The following is a 27,920-nucleotide window of genomic DNA, read 5'->3' as shown; positions in this document are numbered from 1 at the left end:
AAAATCCTACTTTTAGTTGTTACATAGTCTTCAGTTACTCTGTTTTTTTTTTTAAACAAGTTTAAATTTTTAGATGAGAGACTCTGATGCTTCTTTGGAAATATTAATTAGTGTTAATAAGCATTGGGCTTCATAGGTAGCAAAGAGATTTCCAGAGGAAAGTGAGGGGAGTAACAGAGGTTGGGATCCTGTTAGGTGGGGTGTAGGTGAGGTGTGGGCAGCTGGTGTCATCTTGGGCCTTAATGTTCAGATGGAACAGGGATTTGGAAGTGGGGACTAACACCTAGTGTGTCCTGAACTTTTGAAGGACTGGGAGTTTTCTAGTTAGTAGCAAGAAGAGATGACAGGGAACAGCCAGACTGTCGGGGCAAAAGCTGAAAAATTTCAATCAGAGGGCCCTGCTGCATATAACAATCAGCCCATGGCTGGTGACTCCTTTCAAGGCCTGGCCGAAGCAAAGATAAAATGATGTTTAGGGGAAAGGCCCTAAAGAATTGCCACCAATAAAGCCCAATAGAAATGTAATAGGAAAATTAGAATTGAAGGCAAGGAAAGAAATAGAAAGGGGGTAAGAAGGTACCATGAAAGAAGCCAGTGGATTTGAAACTGATGGAAGAACTCAAAGAATTCATTAAGGCACTGTCTGGATTTCAGCCTAAGAGTGAGTGAGTGAGTGAGTGGATCTTATGTCTGAAGTCTTCCCTAGTGGACGCACAAGAGAATTATTAAGGTCTAATTAGAGGTGACACCTTGAAGGAACACAGAGGAACAAGACAATTGTCAAGGGACTTCAGTGACAATTTTCCAGAATTAATGTTGATATGATGACTCCTCAAACTTGGAGCACAGTAAATCTAAATAGATTAAATACACATATGTATTTTGTGGACTCCTTAGAACCCTGAAGATAGAACTTGAAAGTGATGAGAAGGACTGGGAAGAGCAGTCCCTGTGTGCAGACCCCATATAAAGGTCCACCTGTAACCCCAGCACTCGGGAGTTAGAGACAGGGTCTCTGGGGCAAGCTAGCTAGCTAGACCAGCCCATCAGTAAGCTCTGGGTTCAGTTGAGAGACTGCCTCAACAAAGTCCTCAAGAATGAGAGAGAAAGACACTTAAGTCAACTTGGGGCCTCTCCATGCATGTAAACATGTTCATTCACACCTGACATTCCATCCACACATGTGCACACACACACACACACACACACACACACACACACACACACACACATAAAAGATGGTAAGAGATAAAAAGATAAAGGGTTACAGTAGGTTGGCAGCATGTTTTCAGTAGTAAACTTTCTACTAGCAAAGAAAAGCCTGTAAATAAAAATCAAATCTTTAGAGTGGTGAGAAAAAGCTTTTGTATGGATTCTGTACAGTGAAATCAAAGTCATTTCATGGAGTCAGGACTGTAAAAGTGGATCAGGAAGCTGTACTTATTCAGTGAATCGACCAATGGAGTTTTTGGCAAGACCCTAATGGGCTGAAATACATGAAGCAATGATGAACAAATGACAGACTTTTGAGTGGTTAAGTGAGCATTAGCTGTCTGTCAGAGCAACAGTGATTAGGTGAGATGGGTGTTGTGTGATGTTTTACTCTTTTGGCTTTTTGAAAGGCATTCCACCCGACTCCCAAATAGATCATACACGGAAGCTTATTCTTACTTTATGAATGCCCAGCATTAGCTTGGCTTGTTTCTAGCCAGCTTTTAACTTTTAATTTAACCTGTCTCCCTTTTCCCTGTGGCCTTTTGTCTAACTTCGTGGCTGGCTGGGTGGTTGGCCCCTGATGTTCTCCTCTCCTTGTTCTGTTCTTTCCTTGCTCCTTCCTTGTTTCTCCTATTTATCCTCTCTGCCTGCCAGCCCCTCCTGTCCTTGCCTCTGCTTTGCTGTTGGCCATTCAGCTCTTTATTAGGACCATCAGGGGTTTTAGACTGGCAAAGAATCACAGCATCACAGAGTTAAACAAATGCAGCATAAACAAAAGTCACACACCTGAAAATAATATTCTACCATGATGGGGTGGGGCTTCTGTGGAATGGAAGGTAACAGACTTAAAGTCTTTTAGGTTCTCCTATTGGAGCAGGGGATGGAGAGGTGAAACAGAGTCAAGTATGTATGCTAGGAAAATGTGGGGTGAACATCACAGCTAAAAAATTTAAAGGAGCTGGGCATGCTGGTGCATCCCTCACTTCTATCCTAGCATTTGAAAGAGGTCTCTGTAAGTTTGGAGCTAGTCCAGTCTGCCTAGGCCAGCCAGGGATACATAGTGAGACCCTGTCTCAACAAACAAATACTAAAGGGAACTCATTTGAAAAGAAGTACAGTATTTAACACCCAACCTATAAAGCAAGAAAGGATAGTGCCTGAATAATCCAACATTACAAAAGGGATGAGGTTGTAAGTAAAGAAACACTGCTATCAATAGGCATCACAAAATGAAGAGGATAAATGTGTGCATTATACAGAAAATCACAGTACATGAACTAACCCTAAGGCAAATTGCCACTGGGATTAAAATAAAATCCAGTTATACGCTATTTTTAGGAGTAACACTTAAAACATGAATCGAGAAAGGTTGAAAAAGAAAAAGAAAAATGCCAGTCTAATACTATTCTCACAAGAATTGGAGAAGTTTTGGAAATAATCAGAGAAACTAGAATTTAATGAAAAAAACATTATTATATTAAAGAGGGTCATTCTCAGATGGGAAGAGAAATAGGAGGTACTTAACCAGGAAGACCTATTGTGATTTTATATCCTCACAAGATGGTCTCAAATAAAACACAAGTTGATAGATTCCAAGAAACAACTGAAAAGTATGTGAGCATAGTGGAAAGGTAAGAGCTCTCGATAACTGTTGGATTAGACAAAAAGGTGTGAGAGAGGGAAGACTGATTTTTAGATCATAGTTAAAAATATGGAAGTTTACAGTACAGTTAAAATTAATCTGTGGTAATTCAATCCCTTCTGTATGTTAGAAAAGTTAAGTACATTGCAACACCACAAGTCAAAGAAGAAATATGTGGGGATTTGGAAATTGAACAATAATGGAAATGTTCATTATAGCTTTAGGATAATGCTACAGGAATATTTAGAGGAAATTAACTGCCTTAAGTATTTGCTGCCAGAAGGGGGTCAACAGTTAATATACATTCATGCCAAGAAGTTGGAAAAACAGTGTAAACCAATAGAAGAGGGAGGGAATAATGAGACTTCATTGGATCACAAACCCAAAAGTTGGGTGTACAGTGATCATTAGTGGTGCTCTTACTACCTTCCCTCTCAAAGAGATCTCAGGCTTCCTCCTTGACAGTTGATCTTATCCTGTCGTCTTGTAAACCTACAGAGAACAACAGCTTCCACACACTGTCCCAGTGAACCCAAGTGAAGGGCTGATCCTAAGCCCATCAATGAGAATCTAGTGGCCCTGCCACCAGGGTGAGAACAGTGAGAGTGACCTGATTTCTCTCACTTTGAAGACAAAGACCACAAAAAAAAAAGGACAAATCAAATCTAGAGATGTGATTTAAAAAGAATTTCTGTCAAATATTTCTGTTTCAGTTACCCACAGTTAACCATGGTCTAAAAATATTAAATGGAAAATTCCAGAAGTAATGAATCACTTTCACATTTATGTCATTCTCATACTATTGAATGTCATCCCAGGACATGAATTGTCCCGTCTCAGTGCTTCCACATTGTATAGACTACCTACCCATTAGTCTGGACTACCAGATGGACTGTTACTTAATTATGGCCCTTAAACACAACAGTAATGACACTGTCTGTGGTATTTATAATTGTTTTATTTTGATTGTTGTTGTTTTGCCTTTTACTGTGCCTAGTTTACAAACTAAACTTTATCATAGGTATGTGTATATAGGACAGAACATAGTGTATACATACAGGGTTCAGTACTTTGTGTCAGCATTCCCTTGAAATGTTGAAATTTAGCCCTGGCAGATAATATATTTCACATTAAAGGAGAAAATATCAGAAGATGTGGAAAAGTTGCTCAAATTCAGTGCTCATTTATTTATTAACAGTAATTGAGAAGACAGCATATACTACTACTTAACCTGAGGAAAGGATTCTACCAAAAATGTGTATTGATTCTCCATAAGATAGAGAAACCTGAGCTGTGGGGAGGCAGGGACCTGGCAAGGAGGCTCCTGCTACAAGTTCTCAGAAATGAGGTGATGTAGCCCAGAGAGCAAAAAGCAGGACTTTCTTTTTCCTGCACAGATAGTTTTTTTTTCCCCCCAGGAAAATCAAAGCAAATCTGTAAACTCTACAGTTTGACAAGAGTTTAGCATTACAAAACCTGGGTTAATGATACATATATAAACATCATGGCTTTACTGGTTGTATGCAGCTGAGAATAGAAAAAATAATTCACAAAATATGCTTTTTCTCTAGGACTTTGCAAAAAGCAATAATCTTGATAATATCACAAAAACATGGAAGGCTTTCATGGAGAAAAAAATTGAGAATTTCTAAAAGCTCGAAATAAAGCATTGACATCAAGTTAGTGCTATAGTGTGATTGTTCATTGTTGGGAATCCCTATAGGCACAATGTCAGTTCTTTCTATGTTTATCCATAAATTGAGCATGATTCAAATGAAAAGCTCAGTAGAAATTCTGAAGGGGATAGTAATAGGCTAAAAACCCCAAATTGATACAGGGCTTAAGTAAACACACCAGTGGAGTGCCACAGTATAGAACCCATCAGAAAAGAAGGGTGTGGTGCTGTTGTCTGTCATCTACCAAAGACAGCATCCAGTGAATGAACTTGCGAAAAGCAAGATTGAAGTTTGCCAGTGAGTGCATCCAAGGCTCCTGGGCAGGTGGATGTGCTACTACCTCTGAGCTCTGTGTCCAGCTCTTGTACAAAGGTTTGTACAAGAAAGCACAACTGGGCAGTGACTATGTCACAGTGGTTACCTCTAGTAGGAGCTCACTTCAAATGGCAATAGTCAGGAGCATCGAAGAGGTCCTTTACTCTCTGGTAAACATGTCACTCCAGTTCTGTTCAAGTAGCATAGAATTTAAAACATAGGCATGTAAAGAGTATGGCTCTTAGCATGTCATGGGAGTTAAAAGGAATGAGCCAAAGCTATTTGTATCTGTATGAGTTCCAAAATGAAGGTGAGTTAAAAATTGCCAGATGAGCCGGGCGGTGATGGCGCACGCCTTTAATCCCAGCACTCGGGAGGCAGAGGCAGGCGAATCTCTGTGAGTTTGAGGCTGGGCTGGACTGATAGCCTCCAAAACAATACTGAGAAACCCTGTCTCGTAAAAACCAAAAAAAAAAATTGCCAGATGTCACCCAGAATAATGCCTTTTTCATAGCAGTTACAGTGTTGGTCTTTCTGGAGGAGATGGGTGTGTGTGTGCGTGCGTGCGTGCGTGCGTGCGTGCGTGCATGTATGTATGTATGTATGTATGTATGTATAGAAGTGTTCCAGACTTGGGGTTTTGTTTTTGACTTTGGTATGTATCTGTGAGATACCAGTTTATATACTTTTGAGATAATTAAAAAATGAACATTTATTTATTAGTTTTAAGTGTATGTGTGTTCCCTTGTATGAATGTACGTGGAGGTGAGAAGAAAGTGTCATATACCCTAAAACGGGAGTTACAATTTTGAGTCTCCAAATACGGACATGTGCTGGGAACCAAGCCTTGTTCCTTTGTAAGAGCGGTAAGGATTGGCACTGAATCAGCTCTCCAGCTCCCAACTTTAACCACCAAACCATGTCTTTAGCCCTCCATTTTACATAGTTTTAATGTGCCTGATGTTTTGACTGATAACATCACCTAAGGTTTGATAGAGAATTTTCTACTTGTAGCACCATCTCTTGCTCCCCAACTTTAAGAATTGGGTGAATTTCAAATTTTTGGATTGGGGTACTCAATCTTTGCTTTAAAGTATTAGGAGATATGCCTATCTTGATGTAGTTAGAGCTATTGCTGACTTTATTTTCTTGCTGTTCAGTATCTTTCTGGCAAGTCACCTTGGCTCAGGAATGGGTCTGGAGGCTTGTTATCTTTGACCATCCTCTACAAGATGGCTTCTCTGAGAAGTGAATGCTGTCCACTGTAGAAAAGCTAGCTAGTAATAAGACAAACTTCAAGTTGTTGTTGAAGGTCCTTTCCTAAAATCGACTTAAATAAATCTCAAGTGCTAAATTGGACTGAACTGGCTTTGTTATGCAAGTTGAGTTAGTAGATAGGTCCACATTTGAAGGGCTGAAAGCCCCCATTTCCTATTGAGAGCCCGTACATCCTAAAACCTAAAGAAGCAGCATTCTCTTGGAATCTAAAGATGGTAGTGAATTCCATTCAGTCAAACTTGGGAGTGGTCCTTCTGTCTTAGGGCTTTCATCAGCTAGCCATTCACTGAGTATTTTAATAGTAGTAGGTGTGGAAAAATACCTTTTTCACAGAAGTTTCTGGAAATGACAGAATAGAGATCCTGTGATGAGGTAGTATAGAGTATGGGTAGGTGCACATGTAGCCCAATCTTAGCCGATGCAGGCATGGCCCAGGGGAAAGCCCTTGAAGAGATGTGGTCTCAGTCCGGTGGTCTCAGTACAGTGGTCTCAGTACAGCGAGCAGACTGCAAGCATGGGAGAGAGACCCTCCTGACTATTAGTCTGTGGGTCAAGAGACTCCCAAGATGTGTTCGTGTCCCCACCTAAATTCTCTTGTGGGGGAGGTATTTCAGCTTACAATTAGAGTGTATCATGAAGGTAAACTCACTTTGAAAGCAGAAGGCGATTTCTTTGTTTTGTTTTGTTTTCATTTCAGTGCTGTTTGCAGAGATACTGCTTTAGCTTGAAATGTTTCAGTGTATTACTAAAGACTGGACTTTTCATTTTCCCATGAAAGCTTTCTTAAAAAAATTCTACCTCAGGAATTAATGGTATGGATATAATTTCTTTTTAAAGCAACCTGTTCTGCAAAAGTTGGGAAGACACATTTATGCTGGACACATTTATGCTGTTATAAACATACTTTGTGTGTGTGGCAGGGGTAAAATATTCACCAAGTTTGCTTACCTTGATTCTGAACTCCCCACGGAGAGTGCATTTTGTGTGTCGTACTTGTAGTGTGGGGTCAGATTAAAGGCTGATTTCCAACCTTGGCTTTTCTGTCTGAGCTGAGCAGTTGGAAGGCACGAAGCTGCACAGAGCCCTACAGTCTTCAACTGGGAACAGGCCCTGCTTTGTTGATGGTCCTTTACTGTTTCAGGGGCTGACTGGTGCCAACTGCAACTCTACAAGAGGCCACCCCTTGAGTACATAGTTGTCTGGAGGCCACTTGGTGTTTATGGAGCTGTGGCCAGGCTGAGCCAGGCCTAATGTGGGTCTACTCTGGAAAAGGTGATGCTCTGGAGAGCTTTTGTCATCTGACTAGACATCTGATTGCATTGTCATTTGTGCCTGAGCATGTCTCTGTTGGTAGGCTCTGTAGGAGTTTCAGTTGGGGGATCCCTACCCCTGCTGGGGGGTGGTCAGCTGTATCACACACACTTTGTCCCTGCCCTCCTGTACACAGAATAGAACCAGCAAGCAAGTGTGCTCCTAGAAAGGCTTATTTTAATAGCCTCCCTTGACATTTACATGTGAGAGCGCTTGGCCTTGGCTTTGGACCAAATGCCACTAGTGGTTCATAGCTAGAAGTCAGTATCCATTTGAGATATAAATGCTGCCTTGCCCAGGCTCTGAAGGCTTGTGGGGTTGGCTCCAGACTTTTCATTTTTCCCCAGAAGTGATGACAGGGATGGAGTGTTGGGCCTTGGTCCTACATAGCCCCAGGTTACAGTCTGTTGAAGAGTGAAAGTCACAACAGCTGCAATGGGGAATAATCACCTTGGAGAGTATGCTAGCAGATACTTGCCATGAGCATTTCAGTCCTTCCTCAAGAGTCTTATGATGCAGAGGAAAGGGGTTGCACTGTGAGGAGACAGTGTCCTAGAATGTGATGCTGAGGTGTTTAAACAATGTCCCTTCTTTAAAATGTCCATAATTACTCTTTAGAAATTCATTCCTAATCGCTTTCCTTACTTTGCCCCTGTTAAATAGGAGCATAAATCTCATTGCCAAGCAACCAGTGTCTACAGAGCCTGGTTCAGTGTTCTTGTCTTCCTCCCCTTTCTCTCTTGTTACCCCTCCCTCCTAGCCTTACCCTTTTACACTGTAGTTCTGCTCGTTCATTCTTCGATTATCTTCTTCAGAGGGAGTAGACTATTTCTCCTCTCTAGTTCAGGGGACTGGGAACTGATGATGACATTTACATGACATTGACATTAAAAGCTTGGTGAAGCCAGGTAGTGGTGGTACAAACCTTTAGTCCCAGCATTCTGGAGGCAGAGTCAGGTAGATCTCTGTGAGTTTGAGACCAGTGTGGTCTATATAGAGCGAGTTCCAGGACAGGTTCCGAAGCTATACAGAGAAATCCTGTCTCAAAACCCCTCCCCCAAGGCTTGGTGAAGTGGAACTGAGCCTAAACTATTAGCCAGCAAGGGGTAAACCCAGTTGCCTCTGATCCTTTGGACTTTGGTCTGTAAGCAACAAGAATGGTATGCTTCATCCTCTTGGTTTGGGGTATGTTGTCTGACAAGGGCCCAGTGACACTGCCCCCTTCTGTGAAGTCTGCAGATGTGAAATTGTAAAACTAGAATTCATTCAGCTTCCCAAGACTTCCTTTCTGTTTCCTAGTATGGAAATTGTAGGCTCTGTGACTGAGGTGGTATTGCTACAGAAAGGGTATTGTTCTGAATCAAGTTCTTGATTACTCTTCTGGACTGCAGTACCAAGGTGTTTGTCTGTGGCCCTAGGGGCTTTGTTTAGGGTACTGGCAACAAAGCGGAGTATGGTGTGCCAGGGACCGCTGGGAAAGCCTTATGTGTTGGGGCTGACGAGGTGTTTTGTTTTTGTTTTTGTTTTTTGTTTAACTAAAACCAGTCAACTTTACATTGAAGAAAAACAAAAATTCAACCCAACATGAAAAATGAAAGATTCTTTTTTTGTTCGTTTTTTGAGAAAAGGGGTTCTCTGTGGCTTTGGAGGCTGGCCTCAAACTCACAGAGATCCGCCTGCCTCTGCCTCCCGAGTGCTGGGATTAAAGGCGTGCGCCACCACCGTCCGGCCTCAGATTACTCAGAATCACATCTTATGTTTGTGGCACATGCAACCATACATAGCTTTGCCACATTGCCACTGCTCCCTGTTGCTTCACTTCTAAACAGCACTTGTGCTCATGAATGGTTTGAATTCTGTAGTGGGTAGTTTTCAAGGGGCACCTTGAACTTGGACCATGGCCTTGGACTTTGGAGGCTATTGAACATTACAAACTCTAGCTGTCCCCCTGTTCTCTGCCATCTGCCTGTTTGTATCTCTGGGCACTAGAAGAGAAGCTGTTGAGACAATAGGTAAAAATTACCTATTTCTGAAGAGAGGGTAAGGATATAGGTTTGCTTCTACTCTTAATTTAGTCTGAAGAAACAGTCAGAAACCTTAAGGTTGTAATGGGGGTAAGAATTGTCCAGTTCCTCAGTTTCTCTAGAAAGTAAATCTACTTGTTTATATTGGCAGGTGGAAAGCAAGCCAGCCAAGATGGATATCTACGACACTCAGACCTTGGGGGTTGTTGTCTTTGGCGGATTTATGGTTGTTTCTGCCATCGGCATCTTCCTGGTGTCAACCTTCTCCATGAAGGAGACATCGTATGAAGAAGCCCTTGCCAACCAGCGCAAAGAGATGGCAAAAACTCACCACCAAAAAGGAGAGAAGAAAAAGAAGGAGAAAACTGTGGAGAAGAAAGGAAAGACCAAGAAAAAGGAAGAGAAACCTAATGGGAAGATACCTGACCATGACCTAGATTCCAGCATGACCATCATCCTCAAGGAACCAGTGCGCGTACCTGCTGTGGCTGTGGCTCCAACTTCAGTCCATTCTTCTGTGGTTCATACCCCTGTAGCCACAGTACCAGCCATGCCTCAAGAAAAGCTGGCTTCCTCCCCTAAGGACAAAAAGAAGAAGGAGAAAAAAGTGGCAAAGGTGGAGCCAGCAGTTAGTTCGATTGTGAATTCCATCCAGGTTCTTGCTTCAAAGTCTGCCATCTTGGAAGCCACACCCAAGGAAGTGCCTATGGTGGCTGTGCCCCCAGTGGGCTCTAAGGCCAGTGCTCCTGCCACCAGCAGTCAGGGCAAGAAGGGAGAGGGAGCACAGAACCAAGCTAAGAAGGGGGAGGGAGCCCAGAACCAGGCCAAGAAGGGGGAGGGGGCCCAGAACCAGGCCAAGAAGGGGGAGGGGGCCCAGAACCAAACTAAGAAGGGGGAGGGGGCCCAGAACCAGGCCAAGAAGGGGGAGGGGACCCAGAACCAAGCTAAGAAGGGGGAGGGAGCCCAGAACCAGGCCAAGAAGGGGGAGGGGGCCCAGAACCAGGCCAAGAAGGGGAGGGGCCCAGAACCAAACTAAGAAGGGGGAGGGGGCCCAGAACCAAACTAAGAAGGGGGAGGGGGCCCAGAACCAAACTAAGAAGGGGGAGGGAGTCCAGAACCAGGCCAAGAAGGGGGAGGGAGCCCAGAACCAGGCCAAGAAGGGGGAGGGGGCCCAGAACCAAACTAAGAAGGGGGAGGGGGCCCAGAACCAGGCCAAGAAGGGGGAGGGAGCCCAGAACCAGACCAAGAAGGGGGAGGGGGCCCAGAACCAGGCCAAGAAGGGGGGAGAGGGAGCTCAAAATCAGGGCAAAAAGGGGGAAACAAACCAAAACCAGGCTAAAAAAGGTGAGGGAGTCCAGAACCAAGCCAAGAAGGGGGAAGGATCCCAGAACCAGGGGAAAAAAATGGAAGGAGCCCAGAACCAAGGCAAAAAGACAGAGGGAACCCCAAACCAAGGCAAGAAGGGAGAAGGGACTCAAAACCAGACCAAAAAATTAGAAGACTCTCCTAACCAAGGGAAAAAAGCAGAGGGGGCCCAGAACCAGGGTAAGAAAGGAGAGGGGGCCCAGAATCAGGGTAAGAAAGGAGAGGGGGCCCAGAATCAGGGTAAGAAAGGAGAGGGGGCCCAGAATCAGGGTAAGAAAGGAGAGGGGGCCCAGGACCAGGGTAAGAAAGGAGAGGGGGCCCAGGACCAGGGTAAGAAAGGAGAGGGGTCCCAGAACCAGAGTAAGAAAGGAGAGGGGGCTCAGAACCAGAGTAAGAAAGGAGAGGGGGCCCAGAACCAGGGCAAAAAGGGAGATGGAAACCCTAACCAAGGCAAGAAGGGGGAGGGAGCTCCCAACCAGAGTAGAAAGACAGATGCAGTTGCTAATCAGGGCACAAAGACAGAAGGTGTCTCAAACCAGGGGAAAAAGGCAGAGGGGTCTCCCAATCAGGGCAAAAAAGCAGAAGGAGCCCCTAACCAAGGCAAAAAGGTAGAAGGGTCCCCCAACCAGGGCAAAAAGGTAGACATAGCTGCCAATCAGGGTAACAAGTCAGAGTCAGCTCCTGCCCAGGGTAAAAATTCAGGAATGGTCCAGAGCCAGGAGGCACCAAAGCAAGAGGCGCCTGCAAAGAAGAAGTCTGGTTCAAAGAGAAAAGCTGAGCCTGGTGAGTGCCCTGTCTCCCCTGTGAGCTTGAGGGAAAACTGTTTGTCTGTGACTGGTGGGTGTCCTTAGTGTTGTGTTGTTTCACTTTTCCTGTTCACCCCTGATTGGGTATTGATGACAGACCAGAGAAACAACTCCACCCAAGTTGCAGCCTGATGAACCATTGAGCTATCGGGCTTTTATACAGGAGCAGGAGTGAGGGTTTACTCACAAGAGCATGGATGAGGCTAAGGCAAATGCATTACCACCGAAAAGACTACCTCAGCCTGGCTGATGGTTCAGGAAAGCTGCCTTCCTGGAGCTCCCTGCCCTTGCTTCACTTGGAGGCAGCTCCACTAAACAGTCCTTTCTCCCCCAGTAATTATATTGGTTATGTAACCTTGAGGAGGGAAGGGCCTGTGAGTCTTGTGACTTTCTGAGCTTTCTGAATTTCATGAGCCTCGATCCTCTGCAGGAGGGAATGTTTTAGTTTGGTGCTTAGCTACCATCTGCACCAGTCAGCTGCTACTATAGTAAGGCTACGGAACAAGCACCCCAAGTTTCATTGCCTTATAACAGCAGGTCTTTGCCCCTGTGTCTGTGGTTGGCTAAGGTTGGCTGGTTTAGGTCCTGTCTGCTGGGAGACTGCCTCATGTTGTGTCTCTCCTAATGCATGAGTTCGTTTGGGGGCCTGGGCTGAAGTTATCTGTGTCTCTCCAGGACAGAGGCCCTCTCAGGCTTGTAGCAGAGGCTTAACTCATTTTGAGCAGGCACATTCAAGGTGCATCTCATTCTTCAGGGAAGGTCATGGGAATTGGTCTGAGTCAAGGTGCAGGGCACTCACTGTGTCTCTGTGCAGGGACTGCACAGTGAGGTGTGAGGAAAGTCTAGTCAGGGTAGCCTTGGCAAATTTTCTTCCAGGTCTGGCTGTGTCTTACTAGTTGTTCTGTGTTCATATGTCACCTAATGTTAGCTTTATTCATCTAGCGTTTTTAAGAAGTAATTAATTTCTTTCATATTGCCCCATCCCTTCTTCCCTAGTGATTTAATGAAGCACTATAGAACATTAATGTAGATTCCATATCATATAGACAGAAAGTAGATAATATAGAACACTAATTTGCTTTGGTGTCTTTAGTGGGTTGTGACTGTACAGATTCAGTCAGGCTTTAAAAAGTGGTTGAATTTGTGTGACTTGTGAATTTGACTTCAGCAGATTCTAACAGGGGTTTTGAGGTAGTTATTCTCCCAAGTCTCTCCTGAGGGAACTGAACTGTGCCACACAAGTGCTTAGTGTACTCGATGCCTCCAGACTGCCTGGGGCCCTGCATCTGCCAACGCAGACACAGCACAGCTACCAGCTTGAACGGTGATGGGTGTTATGACTCCAAAGAGACACACAGAGATGGCATGATGAAGTAGGCTATATAATAATCCAAACAAAAACAACTTTAAAAAGTAATCCTCATATTTCAGGAGATTGATTCCAAGACACCCCAATCCCCACCCCTGTGAATTCTAAAATCTTCAAATGTTAAAGTCTCATAAATAGCATCAATGTTTGCATATAACTAACTCCCTAAGTCCTGCATACTTAATTAATAAGAATCTTTTTATTATCTACCCTCTATAGTGTTGGGGATCAAACCAGGGCCCTTATGTGTGTTAGGCAAGTTTTGTACCAATGAGTATGTTTGTAGTCTGTCCCACATACTTTAAATCACCTATAGACCGTTATGATATACCTAATACTATACAGATGCTATGTAGATAGTTATGTTATATTGTTTAAGGAATAATTACAAAGAAAAGAACTGCATATGTTTTATGGAGACATGGATTTGGACTTTTTGCTGTTACTGGGTTTGGTTCCCCCCTTTTTTTGTTGTTGTTTTTTGTTTTTTGCTCTTTTTGTTTTTTAATGTTTTCTTGATCCAAGGTGGTTGGATCTGGAAGGGAACCTGTGGAGGCAGAGTGCTGGCTGTCCCACAGTGAAAGTCCAGTTGTTCTTTGACTTCTTTTTTCTATGCAGTGTGCTGATATTTTATTCTTCAAAAGTTGGAAGCAACCCTGAAGAAGGCATTGGCTCTTGTGACTGTGACAACGCCCCCTGAAGTTGGAAACACCTGTGTGGAAGGCCTTCGATATCATTCATTCTCCTTGGTGCAAGGCCACATGGGACATGAATCCTAATGAGATGTTGCAATAGATAATTTCCCATTAAAATTCTCATTTGATGGCCTTTTGAAATTACTTTAGGGGCATAAAATTGGGTCTTGATATACTATCTTAAATGCTGTATTCCTCATCCCCAAAAGAATAAAGCAATAATGATAATTTCCAAATGCCAAAACAATCCAGAAAGAATCCTGAGGGTGTGTGTGTGAGAGAGAGAAATAGAGAGAGAGAGAGAGAGAGAGAGAGAGAGAGAGAGAGAGAGAGAGAGAGAGAGAGAGAGAGAGAGAGAGATGGAGGCTGGAATTCCTTTTCTTGTGATTGTCAGGCTCTCTGAATGTGATTCTTGTCGGTAACTGTTGAAATGTAGAGCGGAACCCACTAACAGGAGCCCCAAGCTGAGGTGGTAAGGTGCTTCAGGGAAGCCCAGGGCTGTCGGTGAGGTAGCATGATCCCACAGACAGGCTAGACCTCCAGCCATGGGGAAGAGACCATGATTTTCAAGCTGTGTAAGTTCAGGACAGGCGATGGGAAGCATTCATAAACACGTGGAGGGAGTTCTTGACTAGCACTTGGCTGGGCAGTGGGTCCTAAGATTCCAGGTTCTGCTTAGTTGATAAGTCTATGTCTTTAGCTATTCCCCCCTTCCCCTATGATCTTTCACTGTAGCACAGGCTGACTTCAAAATGATGGCCTCCTTGCCTCAGCCTCTCAAATCCTAGGATATATATATGAACCATCGTGCCTGGTGTTAGACACCTTTTTTTCCCTAAATACTCAGGAGAGTATACTGGTGAGGCTCCCTGGTTGCTGGCAGAAAACCCTTATGCCGTGTGTGAAGGTCTGTGAGAGTTCTTGTTTTTGCTGTTCATAACTCTGTTCCCACTTAGTACCCGTAGGTAAGTGAGCCCCCACCTCATCTCTACGATGTCAAGACTCCCCTCAGCTTCCTGTTACACCCAGGATGTGGGGAACTTTGAGTACCTCCTGCTTGCAGTGATGTGGACAGGGTGAGCATGTTTTATGTGGAGGTTGTCCATTCCACTCCATGGCCAGTTTTTGTGGAAGGTGATGGAGATAAAAGAATCATGTCTTCTCATTGTGTCTTTTAGTGCAGTGGCCAGACCCTGTGGCATTGTCAGACCAAAACAGGCAAGAACGTGTTCGTGAGTTACTGTTTTTATAGTTGCACTAAATGCTTGGGTCTGCTCTGTGCTAGGGTTATCTAAGAATGGCCCAATCAGTATTGCTCCTGATGGTTGTGGGTTGTGAGGACAGCTTGGTGTTTGCATTTACATATAGTGCTCTATCTGGTTCCTTGGGGCCTGGCTGCCCTTGGCTAGACCACCCATTTGGGTTTGCCTAATGGATTCTCTCACAGTCTGTTTATTCTCCAGCAAAATATATTTCCACTCTTTCTAGTTCATGGGCTCTAAAGATATTTCTTACTGTGGCCACGATTCTCCTGATTGATGATAGCACGGGAGGGTGACCCAAACCCAGCCATGACTAAGAAGTGATGGGGAGAGTACCTGCAGTGTCTCACTGCTTGTGTGGGTGGGGGTCAGCGTGAGTCAGAGGCTCGGGGTAGGCTCAGGAAGACACACTCACACTCTCTCCATTGTGCTGGTGTTTTCAAGTACGACTTGTGAATGAATATATATATAAAATTTTGTGAAAACATTCAGGCCTGCTTCTCATTCATGCCTGCTCACCTGACAACACTATCACAGCTGCTAGGCAAAGAAAACTCCAGGGAAACTTGGGGGCAAAGTAGGGCTCTCACTTCAGACAGTGGAGAATTCTGATTTGGGGTCTCATGTGTGAAGATCCAGTTAAAAAAAAAAAAACAGAAACAAAAACCAGTACGAATCAAGTGAAGTGCTTGGGATTCCTGGCCATGTTGCTTCAGAAAGCAGCTCCAGTGGGAACTCAGATTCACCTTGTCTAGCAATTTTTTGAACTTCCTGCATGATTTTATCACTGAACTGAAGCATGAACTGTAGTAACTGAAAGTTTGGGGCATGAAATCTAACAGTATGGATATTTAGCAGAGGGTCATAAAATCGTCTTACTGGTGTGATATATGAAGTGGGCTGGAATTCACCTGACTTAATATCAAACATTGCAGCTGGCACAGTATTGCCAGATGAGTAGGCACGAATGAGAAGCAGGCCTGATTATTTCGCAAAGCTAGACCTTGGGTTCTAACTCCCTTTGGTTGGGCTGTGCTTGGCCCCAGTTGGCCTGCCTTTAGCCACCTTGCAACCTAGCCACAAATGTCTGTCTACAAAGAAAGCTACCTGCACTCTAGGGACTACATGTGCTCAGCACAAAAGAACTGCAGGTGGGTGCTAGGTATCTGGCAGTGTAAGGCGGGGTAGACGAAGCAGCCTGAGATGAAGCTATGAGGATTCAGGAAATGCTGGAGGGGTGGGTCCCATCACTGGTATAGAGCTGGCTGGTAAGGGAGCTCTTCCTACAAATGCAGGAGACTAGACTTGGGCAGGGGATGAGGAGGACCCTTGCACCATGAGGTTAACAACTGGCTGTAGCAGTAAGGATTGAGAGATGTACTGTCTGCCAAGAACTACTAGTCACCCTGGCCATTTAAATTAGTCCAAGATAAGACTCAGTTCTTTGATCATACTTTCTATCCCTTAATGCTCTATAAGTAGTCACAGGTTGCCAGTGGCTGCCCTTTAGAATGGTGTAGAGATAAAGTGTCACCATCAGAAAGTCCTGTTGCATACTCCTGTTTTAAGTAGCAGCCATTTGGGGGGTGGGGGTGACCTCCTGGGTCACCTTGAAGGTATCCACATAAAGAAGATACGGTTTTGCAGCCATGTGTTAGCATCATCCACAGCTCCTCCCCTACTTGGTTCTAGTTGTCCACTGTTCGTCATTTCATAGAGGCACGAAGAATGACATCACAGTGTAGGAGCAGTCCATGAACTGGGGTTGCATCGCTAGTCTCATTCTGTCCCTAGTTGGTGCAAGGCCTTTGCTGACTGGTACCATAGAGGAGACATGGCAGGTGTAGAGGCAGGCTTGGGCATATTTCCACAGGCCAGCCAGAGCTCTTTCAGAACTTCTATGTTGACATTAAGGGACTGATCACATGCCACAGGTTTTTTTTAGCCACTTGTCTATGGCAGTGTTTGACAATGAACACCTGGTCCCTGCTTTTAAAAATGTATTATTACACAATAGTATGATTCCAGCAAACAGATTTAAATAGTCGAGAAGTATGGATAGAGTGAAAATCTGACGTCTTTCTTCCTATTCTGTCCCTGTCACCATTCACTTCTGGGGGACCCTGGGAACCCTGGAGACATTGCTGTCACATGCTATGGTATATACCCAGTTAGAAACTGCTGTTTGCTTCACAGTATATTGGTGACATCTTTCCATATCATGCTTGCAAAGCTGCCATACTCAGCTGTATAACATTCCGTAGCATGAATGTTCCGTGATTTAAATGACACTTAAGTAGTGTGCAGGCTTTTTTTGGGTGCTAAAATTGATGCTGCAAGTGATGTACATATATTGCTGTGTGAATGTCTCTTAAAGTAAATTCCTAGGTCTATAATTGCAAGTCAAGAGGTGGGTACGTTTTTCATTTGGGAAGACTGCTCCCTCACGCTCCAAAAGCAGTTCGTGATTTACGGAGGCCTGCTTGATTGTGTCAGAGCTAACCCCTGTGTGGTTCTTCTGTGGCTCTTCTGTTGGATTGAGAAGGGTTTGTGTTGCAAAGAGGTGTTCTAAGCTCTTTCATGGAAAGAGGAGAAAACACTGGCCTGTGAAAAAGTAGGGACTCTTTTCTGAATGTTTAGGTGCTGGGAATTGGTAGAATCCTAGAGAAGTGAAAACTCCCACGAACTAAAGTGGCACCACCGATGGCCCAGTGGGTAGTCCCGCAACTGTGTCCAGCATCCTTTAGGATGTGCAGGAAGCATGTGTGTGTGTGGTGGTGGTGATGGTGGTTGTTAAAATCTATTTTTATCCTTGGATTTAGTCTGTGCCTTCTTAATTATGCCCGTCTGCCTCCCATCCTGAGCCGAGGGTCGCACTGATTACTTTGAATGGCCTCGTGGTGTTGTGCTGTCAGGAGAGCTACACTAGAAGTGAGTTTGCTAGATCCCTTGTGGGTCTGGGATATGGGAAGTACACTGTGTGTTCCATGACCCTGCAGATAGCATGAGTTTTAGAATGGGGCAGGTTAAAACTGAGTGAGGTCTGTTTGCTGCTGCTGGTAGTAGGGACTGAGACCAGGGTCCAGGTGAGGAGTCTACCACAGGGCCCATGGCCTTCTTGCTCAGTGGAACAGGGGTGCACCCAGGGACTCTGGTATTTTTGTCATACTCTGTGGATTGGATTTTTGAAGGATTCCCTCTCTTTCCCCAGCTGGCAGGCTGGTGGTATTCTGGGGCTAGGTGACTATGATATGGCCAGAAGAATCCCACCAGCTTCCGTCATACAGAAACAGAAATAGGCTTTTATGAGTCTATCATGGCTTACATAGGAGAAAGGATACCACTGGGAGATAGGAGTGTGGGTGAATTTTTTTCATCTTTCATTCATTCTTTTACTTTTTTCTAGTTTTTCTATTTTTTTTTTAAACTGGAAAAGAAACAAAACTCCACTATGGAACCCTTGTCTGTGTGTTCCTGGAGCGTCTCTGAACGATGGAAAGGGAGGCCTGTTAGTCCTTCGGGAGAGTTAGGGTGGAGGGAGGCGGCAGCCAGTTCTCAGGCCTCCCACAAGATGACAATGCCCACCCAGCCCCCCGGTACCTGTTGCCTGGTAAGTGCTCGTAAGCTGAGGTAAGATGAATGTCAAAGGTGCTTCTGTACCCTGAAGCTAGCAGTGTGCTGTGGGCGCTGGTGGCGGTGTCTGAGCTCTCTGTGCGCAGCCCTGCAGGGTCATCATTCCATCTGCAGACCAGGCAGAAACACAGTGTAACAAAGTCTAACTTGATGGACATGAGACAGAAGAGATGGGGGGGGGTTATCAGACCTTCCAGGGAATCCTGCTCAGGGTGTTCAGAGCAGGTCAGAGCTATCCTGAAACTAATTGGCCATGGTCGTGCCCTTCCCTTCCTCCACCAACCTTTGCCGGGTCACACATGCTTGGGTGCCCATCCTGCCTTGTCTTTGTCCTGCCGTGTCCTGGTGCTGTTACACAGTGTGGCAACCATCCTGTGTAGCCCGGGTTTCTAGAAGTGCTGAATGTTGCTTTCCCTGCAGTTACACCCCTTACAGCCCAGCTTACCTGTTTTACACAGCCACAGCTCCTCTTGGCAGAAGTCCTGTGGCCAGCAGATGGCAGTGCAGGGTCTCCATGGCAGCACCCCTGGGGCACCTTCCCATCCATACTGCTAACCACTCACCCTGTTTACAGGCTGAAGCCCCCAGATGTGCACTCAGAACCAGCCTTGGTGACCTTCTTTTTCTTTGGATTTTAACTTTGTGTCAGGGTTTGAGTCTGTGAAAAAAAAAAACCCTTGGGGCATTTGAGCCATTCATTTTCTATGTGAGTTCTTCAAAACCCAGGTTCCCATTTTCTTTTCCCTTCCTTCTTCCTTTCTATCCCTCTGTTCCTTTCCCTCCAAAAAACCTGTAAAGAGATTCCCTCAGGGAAGCAAGTTAAGTGAGAAGCTGCTAAATGACATTCTTTTGGACATCTCTCATTTGGTGACTGTTGGATGTGGCAATAGACTTCATTCAGGTACTATGCAGGCCTCTTCGGTCAAGTCCTCGATAAAGCCATGGTCTTTCTCTGTAGGCACTAAGGAAAATTGTGACTGCCACTGAAATTCTCTGTTGTCTTCGGCGCTCTGCCTGAAAGCCTAAGCAGGGAGCTTGCCCAAGGCCTCCCCATGGTTGTCTTTAAAACTATTGTGATGCGTGGATTTGTTTTCCAAGTATAAAATTGTTTCTTTTGAAGTTTGGAGAGAAAAACCCCAACGTGTAATGAGGAAAATAGTCATTCAGTCTGTAGGATACCATTTAATCCACACATCTTTTCAGCTTGGTAATAAATTACTCTCTCCTCCAGCCTTAAGAAGCTGTTCTCCCCAGCTTCTGTGCTTGGTGCCAAGGTAGAAACTCCAGATGTGAGTGTTTGTGGCCTTGTAGGGGTCAAGTGTAGCTGTTCATCATTGGCCTGTATGCTTTGGGAAGGGCTGACCAGGGATAGGCCACTTGGTCCAAGAATGGAGTCTCCACTAACATGCTGCCCAGGACCTGTCTTGGTGATGGATAGAAGATCACTAAGTGGAGATGGGAGCAGTCGTGTTGTATTTAAATTTCTTTGAGGGCCTTTACCTTCCCCATAGACTCTTGGCCACAACTTACAAATGTGCAGTTGAGGGGAGGCTGCAGTGATGTTGGTCTACTCTCTTTGTTATTAGAGAAAGTATCAAACCTGTCAGCTTGGCTGGGCACCAAGGAGAACTGGCATGATAGGAGAAGGGATGCCTCTAGATTTGAGATGTCAGGGTAGAGAGCTTGCCTTTGGTCCCTAGACCTTTGGTTGTAAATGTAGATGACTTGGACTTCCAAGAGGCTTAGAGGTGAGGGGCCTGGACATTCTACAGAGCAGCTCACTTTGCCTGGGATGGTTGGGGTAGGCTGGGCATGGAATCTACTTAAGGTTAGGATGTGACTTCCTTCCTGGGGAGATGGTGTACTGGGGACTTGTAGCATCCATGCCATTACCTGAGGGTTCAGAGATGGCAGCTAACAAGTATGGCTTTTGCATTTGAGGGGAAGTTCTTTGGATTGGGTTTGGACAGTCTTTAAGACAATGTGCTTGCCATTGAATCCTCATTAGTCCCCAGGCCATGGTCCTGTCAGGCCCCACTATGAGGGGTCCCTGGGTTAGCACTTAGGCTTTTCAGACTTAGTCTCCTGAATGTTCTTGGGCTTGAGCTCTGTGGCTTGGGTTCTTAACTGAGTTGTCTGCCTTCAGCCTTGTTCCTCTTGGCATCCTAAGCAGTGTTCCCTTTTAGTCACTGTGCTTTGTCTACAGGATAAAATCCAGATCTCTGGGGCCCATGAAATCTTGCACCTATTCCAGACTTACATCCCTCTACTCTGCGGATCCAAAGCCTTGGATCCTGCAGACTTGTGTCTTTCTGGGCTGCTCCTCCCCTTCCTGCAGGCATCTGTTCTTTAACCCCTGTTTGCTTTGCTGCCAGGGTGCTTCCCTAGGCCCTAGCATGTTGCTCTGTTGCATGACCTCTCTGTGCCTGTTGTGTTTTACAGCTGTGGTCTTCCTTCTGCCTACCCCTCCAAGCTTAGCATTCTACAGACTTCTCAGGGACACAGTAAGTGCATACACTGTGTTTGGAAATAAGCTGGGTCTGTCCTTCCTGGGCAGGGCTGTTGGGAACCTACAGTGATATTCAGCTCCCTTTAGCCTCTAGCTGTCCACAGGTTACAGGGCAAGTCCTGGAGTGGGCTGATGCCCTCCCTGCTGGTGAAGAAAGTGGGGCATGGGCAGGGCAAGCATGTTCTACAGCTGGACAGAGGAGGCAGGGCTGTTGCTGCTGGAGCAATGAGCCGCTGAGTCTGAGGAGTCCCCTTATGTTAACATCTCCCTCTTAACACCGAGGCTGTTCATTGGGGAGTTGGTGGTTATGCAGGCAAAGAACAGAATTTCTTAAAGAATCCCACAGATGACAGAGAAGATACTCCTAAGTGCCTCTTTACAAGTTTCATTTTCTAGGTGGTAAAGTATCTCTGTAGCAAACCACATCACCATTTTGGAGTCTGGGATGTTAAGCACACTGACTGGCTTCTTTGGGCTCTCTTTGGGCTTCTTGGCAGTGGAGGCATAGTCTGCCCTCAAGACCTTACTGCTCAGTGTCATGAGTAAGATATCTGCCCTTTTTATGGATGTCTACGTCAGCTCTGGCCTCAGAGAGGCTGTCTTCATAGCCTTACCCTTGCCTGACTTCTTCACTATTAAGCTGGGAAGGGACAGGTGTTTGGCTGTTCAAGGAGGGGTCTTAATGGTTGGGCTTCCAAAGTTGGCTTTGGGGGGTTAATTTCCAGTGCTTCCTCCTGTGCCTTATTTCAAGCACATTGTAAGTTAAACTTTACAGCCAGACCGTGAGGGAGGAACAGTTATTACTGACTGCAGACAAGGAAACAAAGGCAGGACGTAGTTAAGCCAGTTTTCCAAGGACACAAAGTTATCAAAGGAGCTGAGTTGGAAAGTGACATTTTAGCCTAGGCCATTGGACCCCCCCATGGGTGCTACACTGTATATAACCAAGGCCAGAGGTGACCTATAGGCTGGCCCTGGCCCACGTGTATTTGTATAGCCCCTTGGTGGCTTTATTCATTAATTTATTTTCTTACAGAGTTAGCTGTCAGCCCTGTCAGCCCATCTTCTTAGTCCACAGCTGTAAGGTTCTAGACTGACTCCTTGTATAAATTCTTATGTGGAAGAGGTCTCAGGCCTCTCTGTACAGGACAGGCTTATTCCTGAGGGACCTGACCCATGGTGGCTGTTGCTGTGCCCCCCTATAGGTGGGGTCTGGTTGATGCCATCTTGTAGCTGCTCTTTGCTCTCCATCTGCCTCACTCCTCTCTAGACCACACCTACCAACTTGAGCCAGACCCTGGCTGCCAGAGCAGCCGTGCAGGGAGCTGACCTCTTCAGGATTTCCCTAACCCCTTGCTCTTTTTAAAGCCTGTGGCTAATGGATTAGATATGGAGGCTTTGGCAGGTTTATTCTAATACCTTAAGATTTAACAATCCCAAGGATTAGGAGAATCTCCAAGCATTTTCCAGAGGCATGAGTGGTGTGCTGTGAGTGGGGTACTGGGCGGGGCTGGGCTCCTGAGGGCATGTTGTGGGATGTGACTCATCCAGGCCTGTATTTTCTTTTTCTGTCGGTTTTCCTGCCTCTGATTCAGAGACAATGGAGATGCTGCTCCCCTTCCCCCCTTTTTCCTTTAAATAAAACTAAAAGATTCAGGAAAAAATGTTTTGTGAAGTTATCTAAAAATAGTGTAAAGGAGAGAGTATGTGTGGAGAAGGGCCATGGAAGTTTCTGTGGCTGGAGAAAGGGGAGAGGCAGAGAAGGCTCAATTTTACATTGCTTTGAGTTGTTTGCCTTGTTACAACCGTTTACTTTTAATTGAAATGTTTAACAAAAAATCATAGTTACTCTAGGAAGTTTTAATAAAGATTCATTAGAATGCTGTTTTTAAGCTTGCCAGAAAAATATCTTCAAGATGATTTTATTTTGGTAATTATTGTATTTTAAATGCTTTTTAAAAGTAATCTTTGCCATTATAATATAATTACAACATTTCTCCCTTCCCTTCCTCCAAACTCTCTCATATACCCCTCCCTGTTCTCTTGAAACTCATGGCCTCCCTTTTTATTGTTATTGTATGCATATATGGATTTATATATACATATATATTTCTAAAAGTAACCTACTTAGTCTATATATTATTACTTGTATGTATATGTTTTCAGGGATGACCATTTAGTACTAGACAGTCAATTGGTGTCCTCTTTCCCCAGGGAAAGCCACCTCTCCTGCTCCTAGCTTTTCTTGGTTGTCTATACCTTCTTTGTGTAGGGTTGAGGCCTTGGGGGCTTTTCCTCCATTTGATTTGGCAAGCCCATTGGTGTAGGCCTTGTTCAGCTTACATTTGGGCAATCATGTAGTGAGACTTTCTGGGTGTAGCTTCTGACATTACTTGTAGACAAAAATCTCACAGTGAACTTGTCTGACTTTACAGTCTTTTCTGCCCCTTCTAACATGTTCCCTGAGCCTTATTCCCTGAGCCTTAGGTGCTTTGTAGTTGTATCCGTAGGGACTGGGCTCCATAACTCTCCATTTTGATTGGTGGTGGTTTTCTGTAATGGTCTCTGTCTGTTGCAAAGAGGAGTTTCCTTGATGAGGGTTGAGAACTACACTTACGAGATAAGACCCTGAAGGAGGTGTGGGAAGTCTGGATATCAAGTCTAGAGTGCCACTTTCAAGAAATACCCTCAGAAACCCCCTGAACCTAGGAGGGAGCTTTTAGACAGTGCTGGAAGCATCATGAAGCATCCCATAGCTGATGCTTGTACCCAAGATGATGGGTATAGAATAACCAGTCCAAGAGGAATATGGTATGAACCACATCTGTAACTTAACAGTCCTGACTAGCCACATTAGAATAGGCCAAGAAGAAACAGTAGGGATTAATATTAACAGCATATTTCACCCAATTTATCCAAAGTTTTTATCCTTACAATTTGCATCTAATATATCAGGCTACACTATTTTATGTTCTTGTCTACACTGAGCTTTTGAAACCCTGTGTAAGCCTTTGCTTGAAGCATGTCACAGGTTGCAGGAGTAATATACAAGTTCTCAGGGAGCACTGTGTCTGAACCATCCTGAATTGGGAAAGGAAATGTCTCTGCAGCCTCCAGCTCGCAGAGACTTACGGGGCTGTCATTCCTACACTGTGTCTTTTAAACCCTGGGCAGTGAATATCCACCCAGGGTTGGGGGTGCATGGGGAAAGCACAACCAAAATTGTGTCAGTGGGGGTGTTTTAGTTTGGCTTTGTAGCACTCAGGACTCTATCTCGTATGTATAAGTACATCATTAGTTGTGTGTATATACATATTTCAATGAAATTAAGGGGGTACCCACATACATGCTTCCATTTTCTTAGAAATACAAACTCTTAGGTCTTTAATGCTGGTGTGGCTATTTTTAAATCCACTGAGCTTTCCCAAGGTAAGAAGTTATAAAATAAAGTGCTCATAGCAACCGGCTCGCCCACATCCCACCTTCCCCTTATTATGGTATCGTGCTAAGTGCTTCCACTTGTAATGAAAATATTGTGACTACAAAGTAAAAATATTGTGATAAATCAGAGAATTCAAGGTTGCTGTAGAAACCCTCCCCATTCCTTGTCCTCCAAAGGTAGGTTTAGCTGAATTTGCCATGGCAGGCCTGTCTGTATGTTTTAGTGCATTTGGCCCTCTGTTTGAACTGTGGGGCAAATTCAGACATCAGCAGAAGGAATTCCCCAGGATTTTAGGTGAGCTATCTCAGTTTACACTTGTCTTGACTGATAGGCAACATGACCATCAACGAAGGGTACGTTTAGGAGGATTTTGTTTGTTTTTGGCAGTGATAGTTGTGAGCCAAGTGATCTGTACCTAGGGAATAGACAGGCTTGTTCTGGCTCAGTAATTCCTCTCCTGAAGCCAGTCACTACTTAAGCTTTACCCAGGGAGACTAGAGATAGGGTGCTTGTCCCTGAATGTGGGGAGCTGGCCTCAAATTCACTCTGGAGTGGAGTAGGACCTTGATCTTCTTGCCTTCCTTTCTGGAGCGCTGCCTCCCATCCCTGCATAGCTTCAGTCTTGATCATTTAAGAAAGGAGGAAGGCTCTTGTAGCCCAGTGCCAGAGTGCCTGCCTAGCACGCACTAAACACTGAATTTTATTCCTACTACCAATATAAAATAAAGAGGATATTTCTCCCAGCCTTGGCTGGGACCCTTCATTTATAAAGAAGCCCCCTGTGCCAGCCTGCTATTCTGAAGTCGTGGAACAGTTCCCCTTGCCTCTGACCAGAGTCACCTTTTGATGGACATTGTTGTGCATCACTTGTTTTGAGATAGAATGTAAGCCCCTGCTCCTTCCTCCTTCAGGACCCCCAGATTGCGACAGCCCTCTCTTCCTGCCCTACAAGACACTCGTCTCCACAGTTGGAAGCATGATGTTCAATGAGGGCGAGGCCCAGCGTCTTATTGAGATCCTCTCTGAGAAGACTGGAGTTACTCAGGACACCTGGCATAAGGTAAGCCACTGCAGGACTGGCATGGTGCATTGCTTTCCCTAGAGATCAGCTTCTTGCTCAGACCTGCCCCTGCCCAGGAGCTGTCTATCAGGCCATACCCAGCTTGTCAAACTCCCTAGTGGAGTGTCCACTTCTTCATAGAGAGTCCTGCCAGTGCTGCCTGTGCTCAGGCTACATGGATCAGTGGTCAGTGACCTACCATTGCTTGTCTGCCCAGAAGGCAGAGCAGATCTTCTGTGCTACATGTGGTCTGGAGTTAGAACTTGGGGCCTGGCCCAGCTGAAAATCTGGAATAGAGTGTGACAGAACCCTCTGGCATGTCCATTGTGCTACCAGGGCAAACTCAAAGGCTGATTCCTACTCTAGTGCCCCTGGCCAGTGAACTGTTCTAGGAAGTGAGGTATGAGTGGGTTTGTTCCTTAGCTAGTTGGGTAGTAACTTTGTTCAGTGGCTGGAGGTGTTGGGGGTGGTTCTTTCCTGGCTGTCACTGGGGGATGACATGCTCTGTATATTCCCACTGATGCTGGGAGCTCTTCAACAAGTAAGCACTGGGGGTGTTTCCTGGGCATGAGTGTTGGAGGTCAAGGTGGCTATAGTCCAGGGTCATCTCAAACCATGTCCTTAGAGTAGTTTCCTGTTCTAGTTCCCACACTGCAACAAATGGCTTCTAGTCTGCATGTACTGGCTTTAATGCTGGAAATACCATGGTTGTGAAAACTGCCCCAAGTGTCCATGAGCACAAGGTCTGGGAGTTCCTGAATCCTGGGTGGCTTCTCGTGACCATCAGTTCCCATGGAGGTGTCTAGGGTCAGATGGAATCACTTATCTCATTGCCAGTGTGGGGGGAACTATGTCTCTTTCTGTTCCCCTTTAACATGGCTTTGTCAACATTTTTAGGCCACTCAGAAGGGTGACCCTGTAGCAGTTCTGAAACGCCAGCTAGAAGAGAAAGAAAAGCTACTAGCCACAGAGCAAGAGGATGCGGCTGTCGCCAAGAGCAAACTAAGGGAACTCAATAAGGTACTGTCTAAGCTCACAAGTGAGGTAGTCCCTCCTCTCTCTTCTCTGAGGATCCCCTACCCCAAGGCCACAGCTGCCCTTTGGTCATCAAGACGGGCTTGTCTGCCTAGCATATGGCTCTTACCAAGCAAAGAATATTTTGACTGAAGATTCTGTGCTGTCTAAAGAGCTGAGGTATAGTATTGGGGTCCCCCCCTGTGGCTTAAGAATACATACAGCTCAGCAGAGACCAGGACCTCAGATTGTAGTGGTTCCCAGGGTGACAAGTCATCTTTTGAGTTAGTGCACCTAGGAAGGAGGATTAGTACACTTAATCCAGCGTGGTTTTCCTGAGAACTGAGACTCTGTTTCTGACATCAGTGGAGTGATGTACAGGGGAGTTCTTGGCTACCTCTGGCTAGTCAGAAGGTTTTTATTCTGAACTCATTGGATCACCTCCCTTGCCTCTGCATCTGAGAGGTGGGCCCTGGTGTCCGAGCATCATGGAGAGCTGGATGAGGGGAGTCTCCATGGGCCTGGTACCCTCTAAGTTAGGAAGTTGTCTCTTCTGCCAGGTCCTGGGGGTTTCTCACGCCCTTTCCTTGCATTCTGCCTTCTGTGTCCCAGGCAGAGGCTTAGGAGATGGACTGGGTCAGTAAGTGCCTGACACCATCTGAGACATAGCCCTTCCCTTAGGTACTCCCCATCTGCTCTACTTGAGATAAACTAGAAAGGAAGCAAAGTGACTTTGTCCTAAATTCAGTGGCTACACCTCTGAGCCAGACAGAAAACCTGATTGAGGGACAAGACCTCTCCTAGGATTCAGTGGTCTTCTGTCCTGCCTCCAAGGTGTCAACACATGGCCTTTACCTGAGCTGCCTGGGATTACTGGAAGTGCAGGTCTTTCAGCTATGTGGTCTGGCTTAAAACAGCTGGATCACTGTTTCCTCCTAAGTCTGTGCCCACTTAGGATTGATGCCTAGACTGCAGGGAGGGTGTTTATGCCATGGGATTTGCCAGAGCTCTCCCACTTCTCAGAATAGATGACTTGATTTCATCCTGGGTCAGAGTCCGCTGTTCTGGGGACCTATTCTTCCATACCTTCTGCCTTAATTAGTTTCTATTGCTGTAATAAATACCACAAAAACTCGAGGAGGAAAGGATCTATTTCATGTTAGAACATTCAGTTCATACTCCACCACTGAAGGAAGTCAGGGCAGGAACTCAAGACAGGAACTGAAATGGAAGCCATGGAGTTGCTTACTGACTTGCCTAGCCTGCTTTCTTATACAACCCAAGACTACCTGCCCAGGGGCAGC

General features: G+C 45.3%; 1 protein-coding gene across 1 annotated transcript in view; it reads left to right on the top strand.

Annotated features, from left to right (window-relative positions):
• The window catches only part of Rrbp1 (ribosome binding protein 1), a 63,316-nt gene that overhangs the window by 13,939 nt on the left and 21,457 nt on the right, over nucleotides 1–27,920 (top strand). The window contains 4 exon segments of the mRNA XM_040746396.1: nucleotides 9,613–10,475; nucleotides 10,477–11,609; nucleotides 25,454–25,602; nucleotides 26,500–26,622. Coding sequence (XP_040602330.1) covers nucleotides 9,634–10,475; nucleotides 10,477–11,609; nucleotides 25,454–25,602; nucleotides 26,500–26,622 — 2,247 coding nt within the window. The 5' untranslated portion in view covers nucleotides 9,613–9,633.

This window comes from Mesocricetus auratus, unplaced genomic scaffold (assembly GCF_017639785.1).
Source record: "Mesocricetus auratus isolate SY011 unplaced genomic scaffold, BCM_Maur_2.0 Super-Scaffold_100004, whole genome shotgun sequence".
NCBI lineage: Eukaryota > Metazoa > Chordata > Mammalia > Rodentia > Cricetidae > Mesocricetus > Mesocricetus auratus.
This window is presented reverse-complemented; position numbering and strand designations above follow the sequence as displayed.